This window comes from Capricornis sumatraensis, chromosome 15, assembly GCF_032405125.1.
Source record: "Capricornis sumatraensis isolate serow.1 chromosome 15, serow.2, whole genome shotgun sequence".
Taxonomy (NCBI): domain Eukaryota; kingdom Metazoa; phylum Chordata; class Mammalia; order Artiodactyla; family Bovidae; genus Capricornis; species Capricornis sumatraensis.
In genome coordinates this window covers 62,966,758-62,984,923 of record NC_091083.1, presented here as the reverse complement: position 1 = coordinate 62,984,923, position 18,166 = coordinate 62,966,758, and the positions used below count along the sequence as shown (strand labels likewise).

The following is an 18,166-nucleotide window of genomic DNA, read 5'->3' as shown; positions in this document are numbered from 1 at the left end:
CCCGCCCACTCCTGCCGCCCCGCCCCCAGGTCTGCTCCTGCCCACTGCCCCGCCCGGTTCCCAGATGCCTCTCCCCTCTCCCCGCCCCAGTTTGGGGCCTTGTCACTCAGTGGCCCCGCCCCTTTCCCCGCCCCAACCCGCTGCCCTGCCCCGCCTATCGCCTTGCCGCGCCCTCCCTGAAGCCTACCCGATCTGGGAGCTGAGCGTCTAGGACCCACCTCGCAGACCCGGCGACTCCTGCTCCAGGACCTGCTTCGGCTCTTCTCGCCTCAGACCCGGCGCTGGAAGTAGGGCGCTGGGTGTGATCCGAGGACTGGAGGCTGGCTGGGTCACGGCCACCTTCATCCCCACAAGTGGCCTTGCCAGGCTCCTCACTGGCGCGAGTCCTGAGGGACCCTCTGAGGAGAGGAAACCGGCGCTTGCGGTCACCCCTCAGCCTCAGTGTTTCCCTCTGAGCCTCGGGTCTTCAACTCTGAGGAATCGTGTGTGGAGGAAGCCCTGGACGTCCGTGTCCTTGATGCTCGTCTTTTCCTCACACCCCTAATCCCCACCCAACCCCAGCGCCTTCCATTCCTCTCCCTTCTTTCCTTGTCTCTCCCACCCCCTCCCCCGTGGCTCTTCCCCCACCTCCCCCGAGCGTCCACTTTCTGCCCTAAAGCTCCCCTTCACCCACCGCCCTCGCTCCTCACCAGGGACCCCTTCCCACGAATTAAGCCTACTCCCTGGCTTCTACTACCATGTTTTAATACTATCCTTCGCTTTACGTTGGGCTTCCCTGGTCGCTGAGACAGTGAAGAATCCGCCTGCAATGCGGGAGACCCGGGTTCGAGCCCTGCGTCGGGAAGATCCCCTGGAGAAGGAAATGGCAACCCATGCCAGTGTTCTTGCCTGGAACATTCCATGGGCAGAGGAGCCTGGCGGGCTACAGTCCATGGAGTCGTAAAGAGTCGGACACGACTGAGTGACTAACACTTTTCTTTCCCTAGCTATAGGTTGTATGAACTCAATTCAACCTACAAATAACTCTCAGGACATTGGGACTTTCGTGAGGGATTTGGGCCGGGGCGGGGGAGGGGGCGAGGGGTGGATTTTGTGGGAGATGGGGGATTGGAGGCTCGAGAAAATCAATGTCTCAGGAATACTAAATCACAGGTTTATTTTTTTCTTAAAATTTACAAATAATCATACATGTGGGAGCAATTGAAAAGGACAAACTGGAATTTGTTCCAAGATACCAAACACACAGATTAAAAAGGAAGACAGTGGAGCCAAGGCAGACAAAGGCCATACACATTAAAATCTTTACCCCACCCGTTGAGAAATGTGGTTTGGTAGATTGCATAATCACATTTATTTTGGTCCAGTGATTTGATTCTTGCGGTGAAAATGGCATTGATCACCTAAGGTTTTGATTCTGGGGCTGATTTTGTTTTCGTATTTATTTTGGTTCAGTTTTCCCTTTTTTTGGAACTTTAAGAAGCAAAAGGGTGCTTTTCTAGTGGCAGGTTAAGATTACTTATATGTAAGCAATAACTTTATTCTTTGTAAGTCATTCAAGGTGTCCTGACATTCCTTTGATAATAATGGAGCCTTATGATGTTGCTGAGACTAGTACAGTGTGTAGAAATGTGCATAAATTTTTTACCTTTAAGTGAACGTTTTCTTTTACCATTCTTATTTCAAAACATTCAAATCCGATTCTTTTTTGTTCTTCTGATTCTTTTTCTATAGTCTCTTGTTTTCTTAATTTTTCTACTTTATGGTCCTTTGGATTTCCATTATTTTAACTTCATAAATTAATACATCATTGAGTAAACCGTAGTATCTTAAAACAAAGGAATTCAATACCTGGATATGAATCAATGATCTGACACTTCCCAAACTCAAGTTTTAGAAAAGTGGTTACCTGTGTTTGCTTTTCTTAATTTTTTCCACCGTGTGTTATTCTTTCGTTTTCCCCCTATTTCCATTTCCTGGTTTTTTTTTCCCCCAGTTTTCCTTCTCTATTTATTTGACCACGTGTGTGTGCTAAGTTGCTTGTCCGACTCTTTGTGACCCCATGGACTATAGCCTGCCAGGCTCCTCTGTCTGTGGGATTCTCCAGGCAAGAATACTGGACTGGGTTGCCATGCTCTCCTCCAGGGTATCTTCCTGACCCAGGGATTGAACCTACATCTCTTATGCCTCCTGCATTGCAGGCGGGTTCTTTATCACTTGAGCCACCTGGGAAGCCTGTTATTTGATTATGCTGCTGCTGCTGCTAAGCTGCTTCAGTCCTGTTTGACTGTTTGCAACCCTATGGACTGTAGCCTGCCAAGCTCTTAGAATTCAAATCCTTTATATAGTATATGTAAAATGTAAGAAATGCTCAGTGATCAGAATACATTTAAACCAGGTGCTATACACAGTTTATTAATAGAGTTCTGTCATTAGTTTATAGTTTTGTATTTTAAAGCAGTTTCTTTTTACAAGAAAGTAATTTGAATTGAGTAATCTATTAGAAGTTAATATGTTATAGAATTAATGAGAAATGGTTTTGCTTACTGTAAAATAGCACAAAAGTGTTTTATATTCAAATTTAAATATCTTTTCATATTCTCTCTAGTTCATTAAATATTACTAAGGAATACAGGCAACATGTTCTACACACATGTCCTTATGAGTAAGCGAGGGCCATTGGCCAAAATCTGGCTTGCAGCTCACTGGGAGAAGAAACTCACAAAGGCCCATGTATTTGAATGTAATCTAGAGATAACCATTGAAAAAATTCTTTCTCCTAAGGTATGTTATTGATTAAAATTATAGGATGTATTTACTTTGACTTGTGGAGAGGAAAGGAATTAAAAGACATTATACCATGCAATGTATTTCCTAGGAAGTTTTACTACTCAAATGGTCTTCTTTTTTTTAAATTTCTAAGCATTTATCATCTGAAAGTAAACATATATTGATTTCTGTTGGTAATTAACTTTTTAATATGTTTATCATAAATAGATTGGATCCTGAAGGATAAAGGCCATGCTTTATAACTATTTTGTGATTGTTTCTTATTTGCTAACAAAATATTGTATACATAGTAGGTACCAAGTGAATATTTCTTAGAAAAATAATGAATGAATGAATAGGGAGAGTAGAAGGAAAGGAGGATTGAGTATAAATAGAAATATATGTGAAAACGTCATTAAACAAAGCACTATATTCATTATAAAACAGTTACAAGTTAGAATTTGCATTAAAATATTTTAATATTTGTATTGGTTAGGTATTTTTCTTAAGAGTATGAATTATGGATTATATATTCAATATATTCAATATATAATATTCAATATATAATATATTCAATTATATATTGAAAACTTACCATGTGCCAGGCACTGGGCTAGACTTTAATTTTTTTCAGTTTACTTAACCTCAGTGAATGTCGTATTTAAGAGCATGAGCTTCTGAGTTGGTCAAATTTAATTCCTGCTCCATCGCTTAATAGTTTTGTTACTTAGGCATATTGTTTATCACATCAGAGTCTCAGTTTTTTCTTCTGTAAATAGAGGTGTTGTCAAATAAACTGATGTATGAAAAGCTCTTAGGATAATTCCTGGCACAAAACAAGTGTATAATAAATTGTAGTCATTATTAGTAAATTGAAGTTCAGGAAGGTTAAATGACTTAGCCTCAGCAATTGAGCCAAGGCTTGAACCCAAGTCTGCCTGACTGCAAAGTTTATGTTGTTTTCATAAAATCAACAATAGCATATTTCATTTAAATGCCACATTAGATTATCTTCACTGAATAAAAATGTTAATCATTTTCCAAGGTGAGGTAAAAGTTAAATGATTTACTTTAAATAAGAATACAAAATATGTGCTTTTTAAAGAGAAGAAATTCTTATGATTTTATAATTTTCAAAGAACAGCGTTTATAAATCTAATTTTTAATATTCTAATACTTTAACAATTATTGAAAGGTGAAAATTGCACTGCGAACTTCAGGACACCTTCTTTTGGGAGTTGTTCGAATCTATAATAGGAAGGCAAAATATCTTTTGGCAGATTGCAGTGAAGCCTTGCTTAAAATGAAGATGACATTTCGCCCAGGTATAAGTGCGATATTGATTTGTCTCACTTGTTTTTTTTCCCTTTTGCATTTTTAGTTTGGGTGGGCTCTATTAATTGTTGATACTCTATAATTCCAGGGTGGGTATAATGAATGGAAAACTTCCTTTTGACTGAAACTTAGTTTCCATGGTTAAGAACAAATTATATTATTTTCCTTGCTCTTTTACTGTGTTTGTGCCAAGAGGTTATACTTTCAAAAACTTGAAATGTTCTTGCATATTTACATAAGAAATATATTTAAAGCTACCACAGTTGTATAAGAAACATATTAAAGCTACCACAGTTGTATAAGAAACTCTGATATTCAGTTTTAATGGGTTTCTTTGTTTGCCATATCTGTTTTTGCCTTTATGAGATAAATTAGAAATAATGTATTGATAGAACCTAGGTATCAATAATTGTCATTGTTTTCAGAATTCTGAAGACTCTTAAATAGCACACTATTTATTAAATATTATAGACAATCTCTAGGCATTCCAAAGTGCTCGAGATTTATATGTGTCATACATAGAATGTCTGCAACTTTTAATTTAATTTTAATTTTATGACTTTCATCATTTTCCACCTTGTATTATGTTTATTTAAGTACAGAACTTGCCTCACACCAGTCTGCAAGCTCCTTGAAGACAATATCTTTGTGATATTTATTTTCTGAATCACTTATAGTACTTGTCTCAGTCCCATGTAAATAGTGTTCCCTCAATTAGTATTAGTGAATCAAGATTGACAAGGTTTGTTTTTTTTATTTAAAATATTTGTAGAACCTCTAGATAGAGTTATAATCATATCAAATGTGGTTCACTTATATATTCCATAAATATTTATTGAGTTCATACTTTGTGTGAAACACTATGTTAGGTTCTGGTGTACAAAGACAAGACAGTATCCCTTTTGGCATAGTGAGGAAATCAGATAATGAAAAAGATATTTTTTAAATTATTATAATAATTATAGATTGTGCTATGAAGGAATATAAAGAGTACTACCACAGAAAATAACAGACATGTATTTTAGTTAGGCAAGTTGGGAAAAGCATTTCTGAGTAGATAGAATTTAACCTTAGACTTGAAGAATGAGAAGTATCCAGCCATATAAGACATCCCTAAAGGAATAGCATTCTGGGCAGAGGGAACTGCAAGAACAAAGCTCTTGTAGTAAAGTGCTTGACTCATTCAGAGAGCAAAAAGACCAGTACGTTTGGAGTGGAGTAACGCAAAGTGTTATTAGATCATGCCTATAGGGGTGCAGGGCCCTGTTTAGAAATTTAAATTTTATTTAAGTGCACTAGGGAAGTCACTGAGTCATTTTGAGGGTGATCTGACCTAATTACATATTTAATATATCACTCTGGCCGTTTTGTAGAGAATGAACTGAGGAGGGGTAGGAGCAGATACAGGGAAATGAGTTAGGAGACTAAACAGTCCAGTGAGAGAAAGTAGAGATTTAGTTTATTGAATGTGGGTTTTTTTTTGGTTTCATTTTTTTTTTTTTAATCGTTTTCAGGATTGGTTGACCTTCCAAAGGAGAGTTTTGAAGCGGCATACAGTTCTATCACATTGCCCGAAGAATTTCATGATTTTGACACCCAGACTATGAAGTAAATTATTTTATTTCTTTTCCTTCAATTTGATTTTCCTGGTTATTATTTACATTTTCAGATTTCACTAACACAAATGGAACATAGTTAATAGCTGAATTACTCATGTAGTTGACAAAGACTTAAATTTAGTGTGAAATTTCAAAGTAGAACACCAAAAATGTATCATGTTTGCTGAATATAGTTTGCAATATTAACAATACAGTCATTCATTCAATATTTGTTAAGTGCCTTCCATATGCCAAGCACTGTTATAGGCACTGAGGAGGTAACAATGAATAAAACACTGTTCCTGGTTACATGAATCTCATGTTTTAGCTGGGGAGAGACAGATAATAAAACAAACAAGTAAATACACAATATACTAGGAGACGATCAACATTATGGAGAGAAATAGAAAATAAAGTATCAGAAAGGTCAAGAAAGGCTTTACTGATAAGCTCTGAACAGAAAGCTGAAAGAAATGAAGGAACAAATTATTCAGTAATGTGGGGAAGAAAGTTCCACATGAATCAAATGAAAAAACTCTAAGGCGGAGCGTGTTGGAGCTGTTCAAAGAACAGCAAGGAGGCAAGTGAGTCTGGAGTGGAGTAAATGAAAGGCCCAAGTGGTAGGATATGAGGTCAGAGAATTAGCTGGGGTGCAGATGACAGAGGGTGTTGTAGGCTATAATAAGGGCTTTTACTCAGATGGGGAGCACAGGAGGGTTTTGAACAGATTAAGTGACTGGATCTGACTTGACTTCAACATGCTTCCCTCTGGCTACTTACTATAAGGGGGAAAGGGAGGAAGCAGAGAGCCTGTGAAAAAATTATCGCAGTAAGAGATTAGATGAGAGATGGCAGTCTCTGTGATCAGCTTTTAGTCTTCATTTTACCCAGATGGTGTTTGCTAAAGATTGGATATGGCTTTAAGAGAAAGAGAGAAGTGAGGTTGACTGTATGATTTCTGGCATGAGAATGGAGTTATCCGTTTAATAAAATTAGGATAACTAGAGAATGGCAAGCTTAAAGGGGCAAGGAAAAGGAAAGTAAATTAGGTTTTGGACATAAGTTTTGAGAGGACTGTTACACATCCAAGAGAGCAGGTAGGTAGTTGAATATGCGGGTCTGAAATTCAGGAAAGATGTTTGATGGGATATATAAATTTGATGGGATATATAAATTTGAGAGTTATGAGTATTGATAGCTTACAGTGAACAGTGTCAGATTCGTGATCTCCGAAGAAGAAGATTTAACTTCCGGGATCAAGGACCAGGCTTGATCACTCAAGAGCTTTTGTATAGCAGAGTTTTATTAAAGTGAAAAGGAACAGAGAAACTTTCTGACATAGACATCAGAAGGGGGCCGAGAATGCCCCACTCACTAGTCTTCAGCAAGGGAATTATATACTTTTTAATTAGTTATTACAATAAATCATAAGAATGTCTCAAGTTTGTGAAAATTTTACCAGACCCACTCCCACAATTTACACTTTAGGATAACGGGATTAGAATTTAACAATAGAAAGATCCTACTAGACCCACTTCCATAATTTACATTTTAAGATATCAGGATTAGTCAGAAGGTTTTCAGGAAGGAAAAACTGTCCTCAAGCAGGATACATTGTTGTTATATAATCCCTGCTGCTGCTGCTAAGTCGCTTCAGTTGTGTCCGACTCTGTGCGACCCCATAGACGGCCGCCTGCCAGGCTCCCCTGTCCCTGGGATTCTCCAGGCAAGAATACTGGAGTGGGTTGCCATTTCCTTCTCCAATGCATGAAAGTGAAAACTGAAAGGGAAATCGCTCAGTCGTGTCCAACTCTTAGCGACCCTATGGACTGCAGCCTACCAGGCTCCTCCATCCATGGGATTTTCGAGGCGACAGTACGGGAGTGGGGTGCCATTGCCTTCTCCGATATAATTCCTAGTACAGAGTTTAAACTGAGTTGATGTGTAATCATCAGTTCCCTGCTTAAAGAAAAAAACATTTTATGTGACTAAGACTAAGGAATGTAGAGAAAAGAAAGTTTGTCCTTTCCTCCTCCTTGAGAGTTCCAAACCCCTATCTACTCCTTGAGAGCCTCAGACCCCTTTCTCCTCCTCAGGGAACCTGGACTTCTTATCAACCTGCCTAGGAATTGACTCTCTCAATATGTGGATGGAACTTTAACCATAAGTCATAAGAGATCCCTAAAGGAATTAGGGTAGATTTTAAAGAGAGGGGAAGGAAGGAGAGAAAGTGGGGGGACGAGAGCGATTTGAAGACTGAACATTGAGTCATTCCTATTAGTTAATAGCCTGGGAGATGAGGAAGAACTAATAAAGGAAATGGAAAAGGAGCAACTAATGAGACAGGAAGAAAATCAAGATACGCTAGTGTAGCAGAGGTCAGTAGTTATTGCAGAGGTCAAGAGGAGAACGTGTTCTGTGAGGAAGGGAGTGAACATCTATTTCAAATGCTGTTGATTATGGTGAGCAAAATAAGGATTGAGAATTGCTGGTTGGATTTGACAACCTGAAGATGATATGCATGTATAATAAACTAATGTTTATAAGTAATACTATTGAGCAAATTCTCCTTTACTTTTGTAATAAAACCTGTTTTTTAATGGATTTTGTTTGTTTTTCAGTATATGCAGAATCACTGTGTTCTGTTCACATTTCCCTCAATCTTGTATTTCTCCATAGTGCTATTGATGTTTCAGAATACTCTATTCAGAACCAAAGCAAACCAGAAGAAATCACACTTAGAGAAGATTATGGCAATGATCTACTTTTCCATGCTGGAAGCTTTGGTGAGAATATTTGAGAAATTAAAACTACAAGTCATAATCAGTTATATTTTCATCTTTGTTGTGTACATAAAACACTGCCAAAGCTATTTCTATCCCAGTAGAACTATCTGTAGAATGAATTTTTGATATATAGATTTAATCCCTGCAATGAGTTTATCTTTGCCTTTTTCTACTATAGGTGTCAAATGCCAAGACTCAGACTCAACCTATATTTCCCTTCTCAGTGTACAACCATTTATTGAATATCTACTATATGTCAGATACTGTCACAGGCTGGGCAATACAGAGTTTAAAGAAATACTTCCTGCCTTCAAGGAACTTCAGGCTGGGAGAGAGACATACAAATAAACAGTTGTTACAGTTAACATGTACACAAGGCTTTACATGTGTGCTGCATACAGAGTCTTTTAAATATATTTCTTTTAAATATGATATCAATAACAAGGTTTTAAAATACCTCGGGAATGAGGAGGAAATAGAAACTATTTAATGTATTTTCAAATTGAAGTTATATGGTGTAATTTAACTTTATAGTATTTGTTCTTTTTTGTGGCATTTACCACTCTCTGACTTATATCATGACATTTATTATATTGGTTTGTATTATTCTGAAAACTCCATGAGGATAAGGTCTGTGTCATAGTCATCTTTGATTTTCTTAATGGACAAAGCAGTGAACATAGGAGAAAGAAGGCCTAAACCTGTCTTGGATGGAGGAGGGTGGTCAGGGTAGTAATGCTTGAGCTACATCATAACCTCCACTTTTCATCCTGACTCTTCTTCCATAACTCTTATGATCTATGGCTGTGTTTCTCAAATGAGCTACGGCAAAGGACCAACTTTATACTTTGTCAATTTCTGATCTGTCATGGAGTGATACTTTTAAAAAATATAATAAAATGAATTACTAGAAAAATTAAAAAAATTTTAAATCAACATATAAGCCTCACATTTTTGTTATTAGATCCAGCATATATAAAATTACTCTATGATGTTATATTAAAACTTTGTAAACATCTATCTCTAATTTGTATATTTACTCTGTGGTGGATCATCACTGTCCACAGACCCTACTTTGAGTAGCACACATCTCTTACTGGTTGTTACCCCAAACCTTGAAATCTAACACACTGGTGGAGTTAATCATAGTTCTTACTGCCTAAGACACTCTGTGTACATTTCCCTGTAAATGCTCTTCAGCCCTGAAACTTTAGGATCACTTTTAACTATGCTTTCTATAAGCTTCATTCCAGTGTCAATTTTTTTTTTAGAAAGTTGGACATGTTTCTCAGTCTCTTTCCACATTTTATACATCTGTGCAAGAGCAATTGTCCTTAAATTCCACTTTTTTTTCACTTCACATTCCTCTTAAGTGCCTTGGGTCCCTATAACTAACTGATAGGCACTTCTGCCTATCCTCAAGGTGCTCTACCAGTTTATCATCATCTTTATTCTATTAACTTTATTTTACCTTACTACAGACTTTTTGCTCCAGTCAAGCAAATGTCTTATCAGTCACCCAGTAAAATTTAATTGTTCTCAGTTCTGTCTTCTTATACAGTTCAAGAAGGTGGGAAGAGTATCTTCAGAGTAGACTGACAGACCTGGGTTTGAATCTGAGCTTCCTCTGTTGATTTGCTGTGTGATACTGGGCAGATCACCTAGCTCATCTGAGCCTTACTGCCCTATTCATAAAATTTGGATATTACTAGCAACATCATAGAGTTATTTCCCTTATTTTCTCCTTCAGTACTTTCTGCCAATAAGGAACTTTTCTCTCCTTCAAACACTAGCTCAAACCTAATGTCCTCTAAGAAATGGTTAATATTATTTCATCCTATTCTGAATTATAAAATAAGAGTGAAACCAAGACTGTTTCCTTAAGTTTTTGGTGTAATCTCAGGTTCTCATGATGCTCAGTGCTCAGAATATAGTACTGTTCATAAATGTTATTGTTGTATTGACCAAGACCAATTTTTCTTTTGGAGGCTATCAAGGTGTGCCTGGAAGATGAGAACAATATTTTTAGTTCTTTGGAAAAGTTAATCTCTTTTATTGAGCAAATCTTTAGTCCAGTGCAGTGAAAGTTGCCTTTTTTAGCTCTTTCTTTCGAGAAGAGATATAGGTCTTCCAGTGATATTTCATGATTTTCTTTATCAATTAGTTTTAACGTGGGTTGTTAGATGAAGGGAAGAGAGGACCAACCTCTAACCTCTAGGATTTCAGACTGCTAGACTCTCATCTCTGAGGTTCAGACTTCTGGACCAAGAGACTCAAACCCAAGAAAGGGAAAGTATATGCATGTACTGAGAGTCAATCTGGAAGCAGGTCTGTTTGAAGCAGGGAGTTCATTTTATCTGCTGCCGTCAGTGTCTTAGGAATTTTCTGTCATAAGTCTCCATTTTGGCAGAATTCTAACACTGATACGAAGACTATCTTTGCTGGGTTCAGATCCTGGCTCTATCACTTATTAGGGTATGGCTGTGGGCAAGTTATAAAACCTTTCTGTGGATGTTTCCTTGTCTGTACAATGAGGACTGTAATAGTATCCTCTACTGCATAATATAATGCACATAATAAGGACTCAGTTTATGTTAGCTTACCAGGTGTTCTTTTTAAAGATTTATTTACTTATTTGGGCTTCCCCAGTATTTCGGCGGTAAAGAATCCAGCTGCAATGCAGAAGACGCAGGAGAATCGGGTTTATTCCCTGGGTTGGGAAGATCCCCGGGAGGAGGGCATGGCAACCCCCTCCAGTATTCTTGTCATGAAAATCCCCTGGACAAAGGAACCTGGAGGGCTGCAGATTCATGGGGTGGGAGAGAGCTGGACATGCACACATTTACTCATTTATTTATTTTTGGCTGCACTGGGTCTTCATTGCCATGCACGCTTTCTCTAGTTACAGCAAGCGGGGGCTACTCTTCGTTGAGGTGAACAGGCTTCTCATTGTGATGGCTTCTCTTGTTGTGGAGCACGGGCTCTAAGGAGTGCAGGCTTCAGTAGTTGTGGTGCTTGGCTTAGTTGCTGCACAGCATGTGGGATCTTCCTGTACCAGGGATTGAACCCATGTCCCCAGCATTGGCAGGAAAATTCTTAACCACTGGACCACCAGGGAAGTCCCAGCTGACCATGTTTGTCTTTCTTACAGCTGTATCTCCAACCCCTAGCATATTGCCTAATACCTAGTCGTTCAATAAATACTAAACAATATTGTAAGCCCATTCTTTAATGTTCTACCTACTTTCCCATTATACAGAAGGCAGACATACTCCTTATTTCCCAAACCCTCATTTTGGACTACAGAGAAGGCAATGGCACCCCACTCCAGTACTCTTGCCTGGAAAATCCTATGGATGGAGGAGCCTGGTGGGCTGCAGTCCCTGGGGTCGCACAGAGTCGGACATGGCTAAAGTGACTTAGCAACAGCAGCAGCATTTTGGACTAACAAGCAACTGAAGCTCCAATGTCCTTGAAATAATATGAAATAATACTTGATCTAGCAGGATATGACCCCTCTAAAGTAGAATAAATAATTCTACTGCCAATAGTAATTTTCTGGGAAGTTATTAAATTGTACCACCACTAAAAACTCAATCCTAGTATTTTGGCAATTTTTCCTCATTGTATTGGGAAAAGCATTAGACTAGAAATCCGGTCTTTGCTGATTAGCAGAATGAAATTACTTGAATAATTCAAATAAGTTTTTCTCTTTTATTGAAGTATAGTTGATTTACAGTGTTGTGCCAATCTCTGCTGTGGAGCAAAGTGACTCAGTTTTACACATACAGATTTTTGTTGTTTAATCGCTAAGTCGTGTCTGACTCTTTTGCCACCCGACATGGACTGTAGCCTGCCAGGCTCCTCTGTCTGTGGGATTTCTCAGGCAAGAATGCTGGAGTGGGTTGCCATTTCCTTCTCCAGGGGATCTTCCTGACCCATGGATCAAACCTACATCTCCTGCATTGCAGGTGGATTCTTTACCACTGAGCCACCTGGAAGCCCTCGTATATATACCTTCTTCTTCTTTTTTTTTAATATTCTTTTCCATTATGGTTTAACCCCAGGAGATTGGATGTAGTTCCCTGTGCTGTACAGTAGGACTTTGTTGTTTATGCATTCTAAATGTAATAGTTTGCATCTACCAACCCCAAATTCCCAGTCTGTCCCTCTCCTGCTCTCTTCCCTTGGCAACCACAAGCCTGATCTCTGTATCTGTGAGTCTATTTTTGTGTTGTAGGTAGGTTCATTTGAGCCATATTTTAGATTCCACATACAAATGATATCATATGGCGTATGTCTTTCTTTTTCTGACTTACTTCACTTAGTATGATAATCTCTAGTTTCATTCATGTTGCTGCAAATGGCATGATTTTGTTCTTTTTTAATGGCTAAGTATTAGGTTGGTGTGAAAGTAATTGCAGTTTTGTGTTGCTGAATTTTGCTTTTTGACATTGGCATACATTCTTAAATAAATGTGGTTATGTTATATATCATTTTAATGCTCATTTCTTGCTTTGTGTTTTGGGTTTTTTTTGCTAATGACTTATTACTTGCTGTTTATTTTATATTTATTTTAGACTAGGGAAATGATGTTAGAAAAAATTTTCTTATTTGAGTTCAAAATGGGTTGTAAATTGGTGGAGACAACTCACAACGTCAACAACATGTTTGGCCTATAAACTGCTAATGAATGTACAGTGCAGTGATGTTCAAGAAGTTTTGCAGAGGAGACGAGATGAGGTGAGGATGGGGAGCGTAGAAGCTGGCCATTGGAAGTTGACAGTGACCAATTGAGAGGATGCTGAAGCTGAAGTTCCAATACTTTGGCCACTTGATGCAAAGAGCCAGCTCATTGGAAAAGACCCTGATGCGGGGAAAGATTGAGGGAAGGAGGAGAAGGGGACAACAGAGGATGAGATGGTTGGATGGCTTCATCGACTCAATGGACATTAGTTTGAGCAAACTCTGGGAGATAGTGAAGGACAGGGGAGCCTGGCCGTGCTGCAGTCCATGGGGTCACAAAGAGTTGGGCACAACTAAGCAACTTGAACAACAACAATTGAGAGAATCATTGAAGCCAATCCTCATACAGCTATGTGAAAAGTTGCCAAAAAACTCAACATTGACCGTTCTATGGTCACTCAGCATTTGGAGCAAATTGGAAAGGTGAAAACCTCAGTAAGTGGGTACCTCATGAACTTGGTACTTCATGAGCTGACTGAAAATTTAAAAAAATAATCATTTTGAAGTGTCATCTTCTCTTAGTCTGTGCAACAAGGAACCATTTCTCGATCAGATTGTGACATGTGATGAAAAGTAGATTTTATATGACAACCAACAATGACTAGCTCAGTGGGTTGGACCAAGAAGAAGCTCCAAAGCACTTCCCAAAGTCAAACTTGCACCATAAAAAGGTCATGGTCACTGTTTGGTGGCCTGCTGCCACAGCTTTCTGTATCCTGGTGAAACCATTACATCTGAGAAGTATGCTCAGTAAAAAGACGAGATGTACCGAAAACTTCAACACATACAGCCGGCATTGGTCAACAGAAAGGACCCAGTTATTCTCCACAACAATGCCCTACCACATATCACACAACCAACACTTCAAAAGTTGAACAAAAACTTTATTAAGTTTTGCCTCATCCTCCATGTTCACCTGAACTCTCACCAACCAACCACCACTTCTTCAAGCATCTTAACAACTTTTTGCAGGGAAAATGCATCCACAACCAGCAGGAGGCAGAAAATGCTTCCCAAGAGTTTGTCAAATCTCAAAGCACAGACTTTTATGCACAGTGAGATTTAAGTGATTTTCTCCAACGTCATGGTGCTAGTAAGTGGCTGAACCAGGGTTCCAAGGAGCATTTTGTAAATATTTATTTGGCCCCTCTGGGTCTTAGTTGCAGCATGCAGTATTTAGTTCCCCAATCAGGGATGGCCCAACCAGGCCCCTTGCATTGTGTCCGTGGAGTTCTAGCTACTGGACCACCAGGGAAGTTCCAGGGAGCCTTTTGGAAGGGTGCTGACAGTGTGTGGGCACTGCCCTGGACCTCCACAATAGCTGTCTGCTTTCATCCCCACAGCACCTCTATGAAGTTGATATGGTTGTTGAAGCACTTGTCCAAGGTAGGGCAGCTGGAAATGAAAGTCTGATTATCTGAGCTCTGAGTCCCAGGCCACTAAACACCTGCTTACAGATGAGGACACCAGGGCTGCAAGGGGTGGTGGTGATGTGAAGTGAAGTGAAAGTTCCTCAGTCATGTCTGACTCTTTGTGACCCCATGGACTATAGAGTCCATGGAATTCTCCAGGCCAGAATACTGGAGTGGGTAGCCATTCCCCTCTCCAGAGGATCTTTCCAACCCAGGGATCGAACCCAGGTGTCCTGCATTGCAGGCAGAGTCTTTACCATCTGAGCCACCAGGGAAGTCCCCGTACAACAACACAAATCAGGCAAAATATACATATATCCCCTCCATCTTGAGCCTCCCTCCCCACCCTCATCCCACTCCTATAGGTCATCACAGAGTGCCAGGCTGGATTCCCTGTGTTATACAACACCTTCTCATTAGCTATCCATTTTACAAATGAAAGTATTTGTTGACTTTTTAATGACAGCCATTCTGATAATGTGAGGTGGTACCTCATTGTAGTTTTGATTTGTATTTCTCTAATAATTAGTGATGTTGAGAATCTTTTTGTGTGCCTACTGGCCATCTATTTGTCTTTGAATAATTCAAGTAAATTTTTAGATCTGATTTTTCTCATCTATAAAATGAGAGCAGCTATACAAGATGATATCTAAATTCTAGCTTCTAACCCTAAAATTTTGTTTCTATGACTAACTCAGTATTAATGATATATATTTATTTAGGAGAGGAATCTGAAATTCTCAGAAGACATAGCTTATTTGATGACAGCATATTGCTGAGTTCCAGTGGTCTTTTACTTGAACATAGTTCTGGAAGCCCCGTTGGAGAAAAATCTCTGTTCTGTGGCAGTGGAGATGGATTTGGAGATGAAGGAGCTGCAGGAGAAATGATTGGTATGCTCTCTGGTCATAAAGAAACTGGATATTTGTTTCAGTCAAATTACTATAACAAACTAGAAGATTTATTCCAACAAACAGAAATTTCAGATATGTTTCTGTGTCATATAGATTAAAATATTTTTTACCTAAGTTTTCAAAGTCTATAGTATGTTTAAACATTTAGGCTAGATCTAAGTAAATAGCCATCTTTGACACATTTATTATATAGGTTGTAAAATACATTTATCATATAGGTTCTTATTTTTCTTTTTACAAATTTCTAGTTTCTAGAGAGAAAGAAGTGAGGTTAGTGTACTCCTCACAAAATATACTAGATTATATACTAGAAACATTTTCTTTAGCAAAAATTGTGGGACAGCTATTCTAAAGGGTCTGTCTAGCATTTTATATTATTGTTTTATTATGATATTACTGTAAAGTAATCATAGAAATAGGATAGACAAAACTGGGAAGTCTAAATGTACCTAATTATAATGATATTGACCTTTATATATCAAATCTTTTTAAAATTATCTAATCTTCAATAAAAGGCTGGTTATGACAAACTTGCAATTTGAAATATGAAATTTGAAAACTGAAAAACAGTGGCTCTACCTTAGATCTCTACTTAAAGGAGTTTGAAAACTTTTATTTCTTGATTTGAAGTCTAAGCATGGCTTTGTAACAAGGTTACTATCTTGATAGTTTAGTAAATATTTTCTGATATTAAAACTTAAAAATACATTTTAATAAAGGAAAGGAAATTAAATATATAAAATTTTATGTCCTACTGCATGAAATGTTGTCGTCTGGTTGTTGTTCAGTCGCTCAGTCATGTCTGACTCTTTTGTGACCCCATGGACTGTAGCCCACCAGGCTCCTCTGTCCATTGGATTTCCTGGGCAAGAATACTGGAGTTTGTTAACATTTCCTTCTCCAAGGGAGCTTCCCAATCCAGGGATCAAACCCACATCTCCTGTATTGGCAGGTGGATTCTTTACCATTTGAGCCATCAGGGAAGCCCCATGATAATCCATATAACCAATCAAATATAATTAAGTAGGGTTCACTCTTTTTTATATTCCTTGGCAACTCGTTGCATACTAAGTTATCAAGTGTTTAGTGAACAAATGACAGATTCAGCTCTGTATAAGAAAAGTGTTTATTTTGTTTTCAAGACAATCTACTGCAAGATGATCAGAATATCCTGTTAGAAGAAATGCATTTAAATACAGAAATTTCCCTGCTTCCTGAGTCTCCTAATACTGTAGTGGGTATGTAGGAATTTTCTTTTGTGTGGAAAGTGAATAGATATTAATATTCAAGTTAAGCCTCAAAACTTCTAGGTTTAAGGAGCAGTATAGTTTAGTGAAAGATATTAAAGAGAATTGTCCCTCAAACTCTTAGCATGACTTAGATAAAAGAGCATAGAAAATTAAGTTTTGAGAAAAGTACAATGATGATTGTTTAATCAGGATTGGGTTTATTTTTTATGAGAGCATATTTAAATACTCTGGCAAAATATCCTGCTTTTGAATCATTAAAATAATATGTTACATAGTAAAAGCATCATTAATGTTTGACATTAACATTATTGTTAACATTAATACCACATTAATATTAACATGGCTTGATGATCTACATACAGTTTTATAGAATTCACAAATATGTGGATATTTTCTACTTGAAACTGATTGTGAAAGTACTTCAGATGATTTGAAGTCTTTGTAGTCTGATTTTTCTTAAGAAGTAAAAAATGATTAGCCCCATTTTGATTTTTCACTTTTGGATGTTGCATTTGCTTTCTAACACAGTAGTATAAGTTTAAAATATAAAAAGAGATGGGCAATAAAAATTTAGTTGTGTACAATTCTTTATGGGTCAACTATCATTAACAGAATACAATTTTTAATAGACATATTGTTAAATTTATGTCAGTCCTTTATTTTGGTTCCTACCACTGTTTTTACTTCTGCCATGACTGTAGCCTAGCCTTTGATGTCACAGGAGCAAAAATGGGTGATTAATATCACACTGTGGGTCCCAGACGATATAATCTCTGAACCTCTTCAACTCTATTAAATACATGATTCTAAAACTTCATTTGTGGCTCCAGTTAGCAATATAAATCTACAGTTAATCTTTCACTTTAATTCTCATGTAGTCTTATAGTTTGCAATATAATCATTATTTTTTTTAATAAACCCTTTTATGGCAATGTTGATGAGTAGAACCAGATAATCCAGAGTGTGTATGTTCACCTGAAAATGAAAAAAAGGATGAAACTACAGTATCAAAAGAAGAGGAAGAATTTACCCTTGAACCAATTGTTACTTCAGGTCAGAATCATTCATGTTTTTATTTTTATTTGAGGCACTACTATCTTATTTACCCTGAGATATTTTGATAATTCTTAAAATGTTGTAGGAGATAGTCGATCTAGTAATAACATTTATAAATGCAATAAGGGAAGAATGTGAAGAAAGTTTGAGATGATACTTTTATTATATCCAGTCCCGGTCAAACCATCTATTCAGTTTGGGAAACTGGAAAATTTTAAACTGAGTTCGGTTCCAGTAGTTATTGAGCCATTTATTCTGAGCACAGAAATGAAGACAACATAGTTCCTGCTTTTAAGAAGCTTA

The 18,166-nt window shown here is 37.8% G+C and overlaps 1 protein-coding gene across 8 annotated transcripts in view; it reads left to right on the top strand.

The window, feature by feature from the left end:
* Window positions 1-18,166, top strand: part of LOC138091253 (syntaphilin) — a 100,384-nt gene that overhangs the window by 9,701 nt on the left and 72,517 nt on the right. For 6 of the 8 annotated variants that reach the window (XM_068986942.1, XM_068986938.1, XM_068986937.1 and 3 more), the window contains exons 4-10: window positions 2,606-2,781; window positions 3,962-4,091; window positions 5,616-5,709; window positions 8,379-8,485; window positions 15,366-15,536; window positions 16,700-16,795; window positions 17,753-17,860. In XM_068986942.1, coding sequence (XP_068843043.1) covers window positions 2,638-2,781; window positions 3,962-4,091; window positions 5,616-5,709; window positions 8,379-8,485; window positions 15,366-15,536; window positions 16,700-16,795; window positions 17,753-17,860 — 850 coding nt within the window. In that variant the 5' untranslated portion in view covers window positions 2,606-2,637. Of the gene's footprint in view, window positions 1-2,605; window positions 2,782-3,961; window positions 4,092-5,615; window positions 5,710-8,378; window positions 8,486-15,365; window positions 15,537-16,699; window positions 16,796-17,749; window positions 17,861-18,166 lie in introns of all 8 variants that reach the window. The other 2 variants (XM_068986941.1, XM_068986940.1) reach the window with 1 other exon arrangement.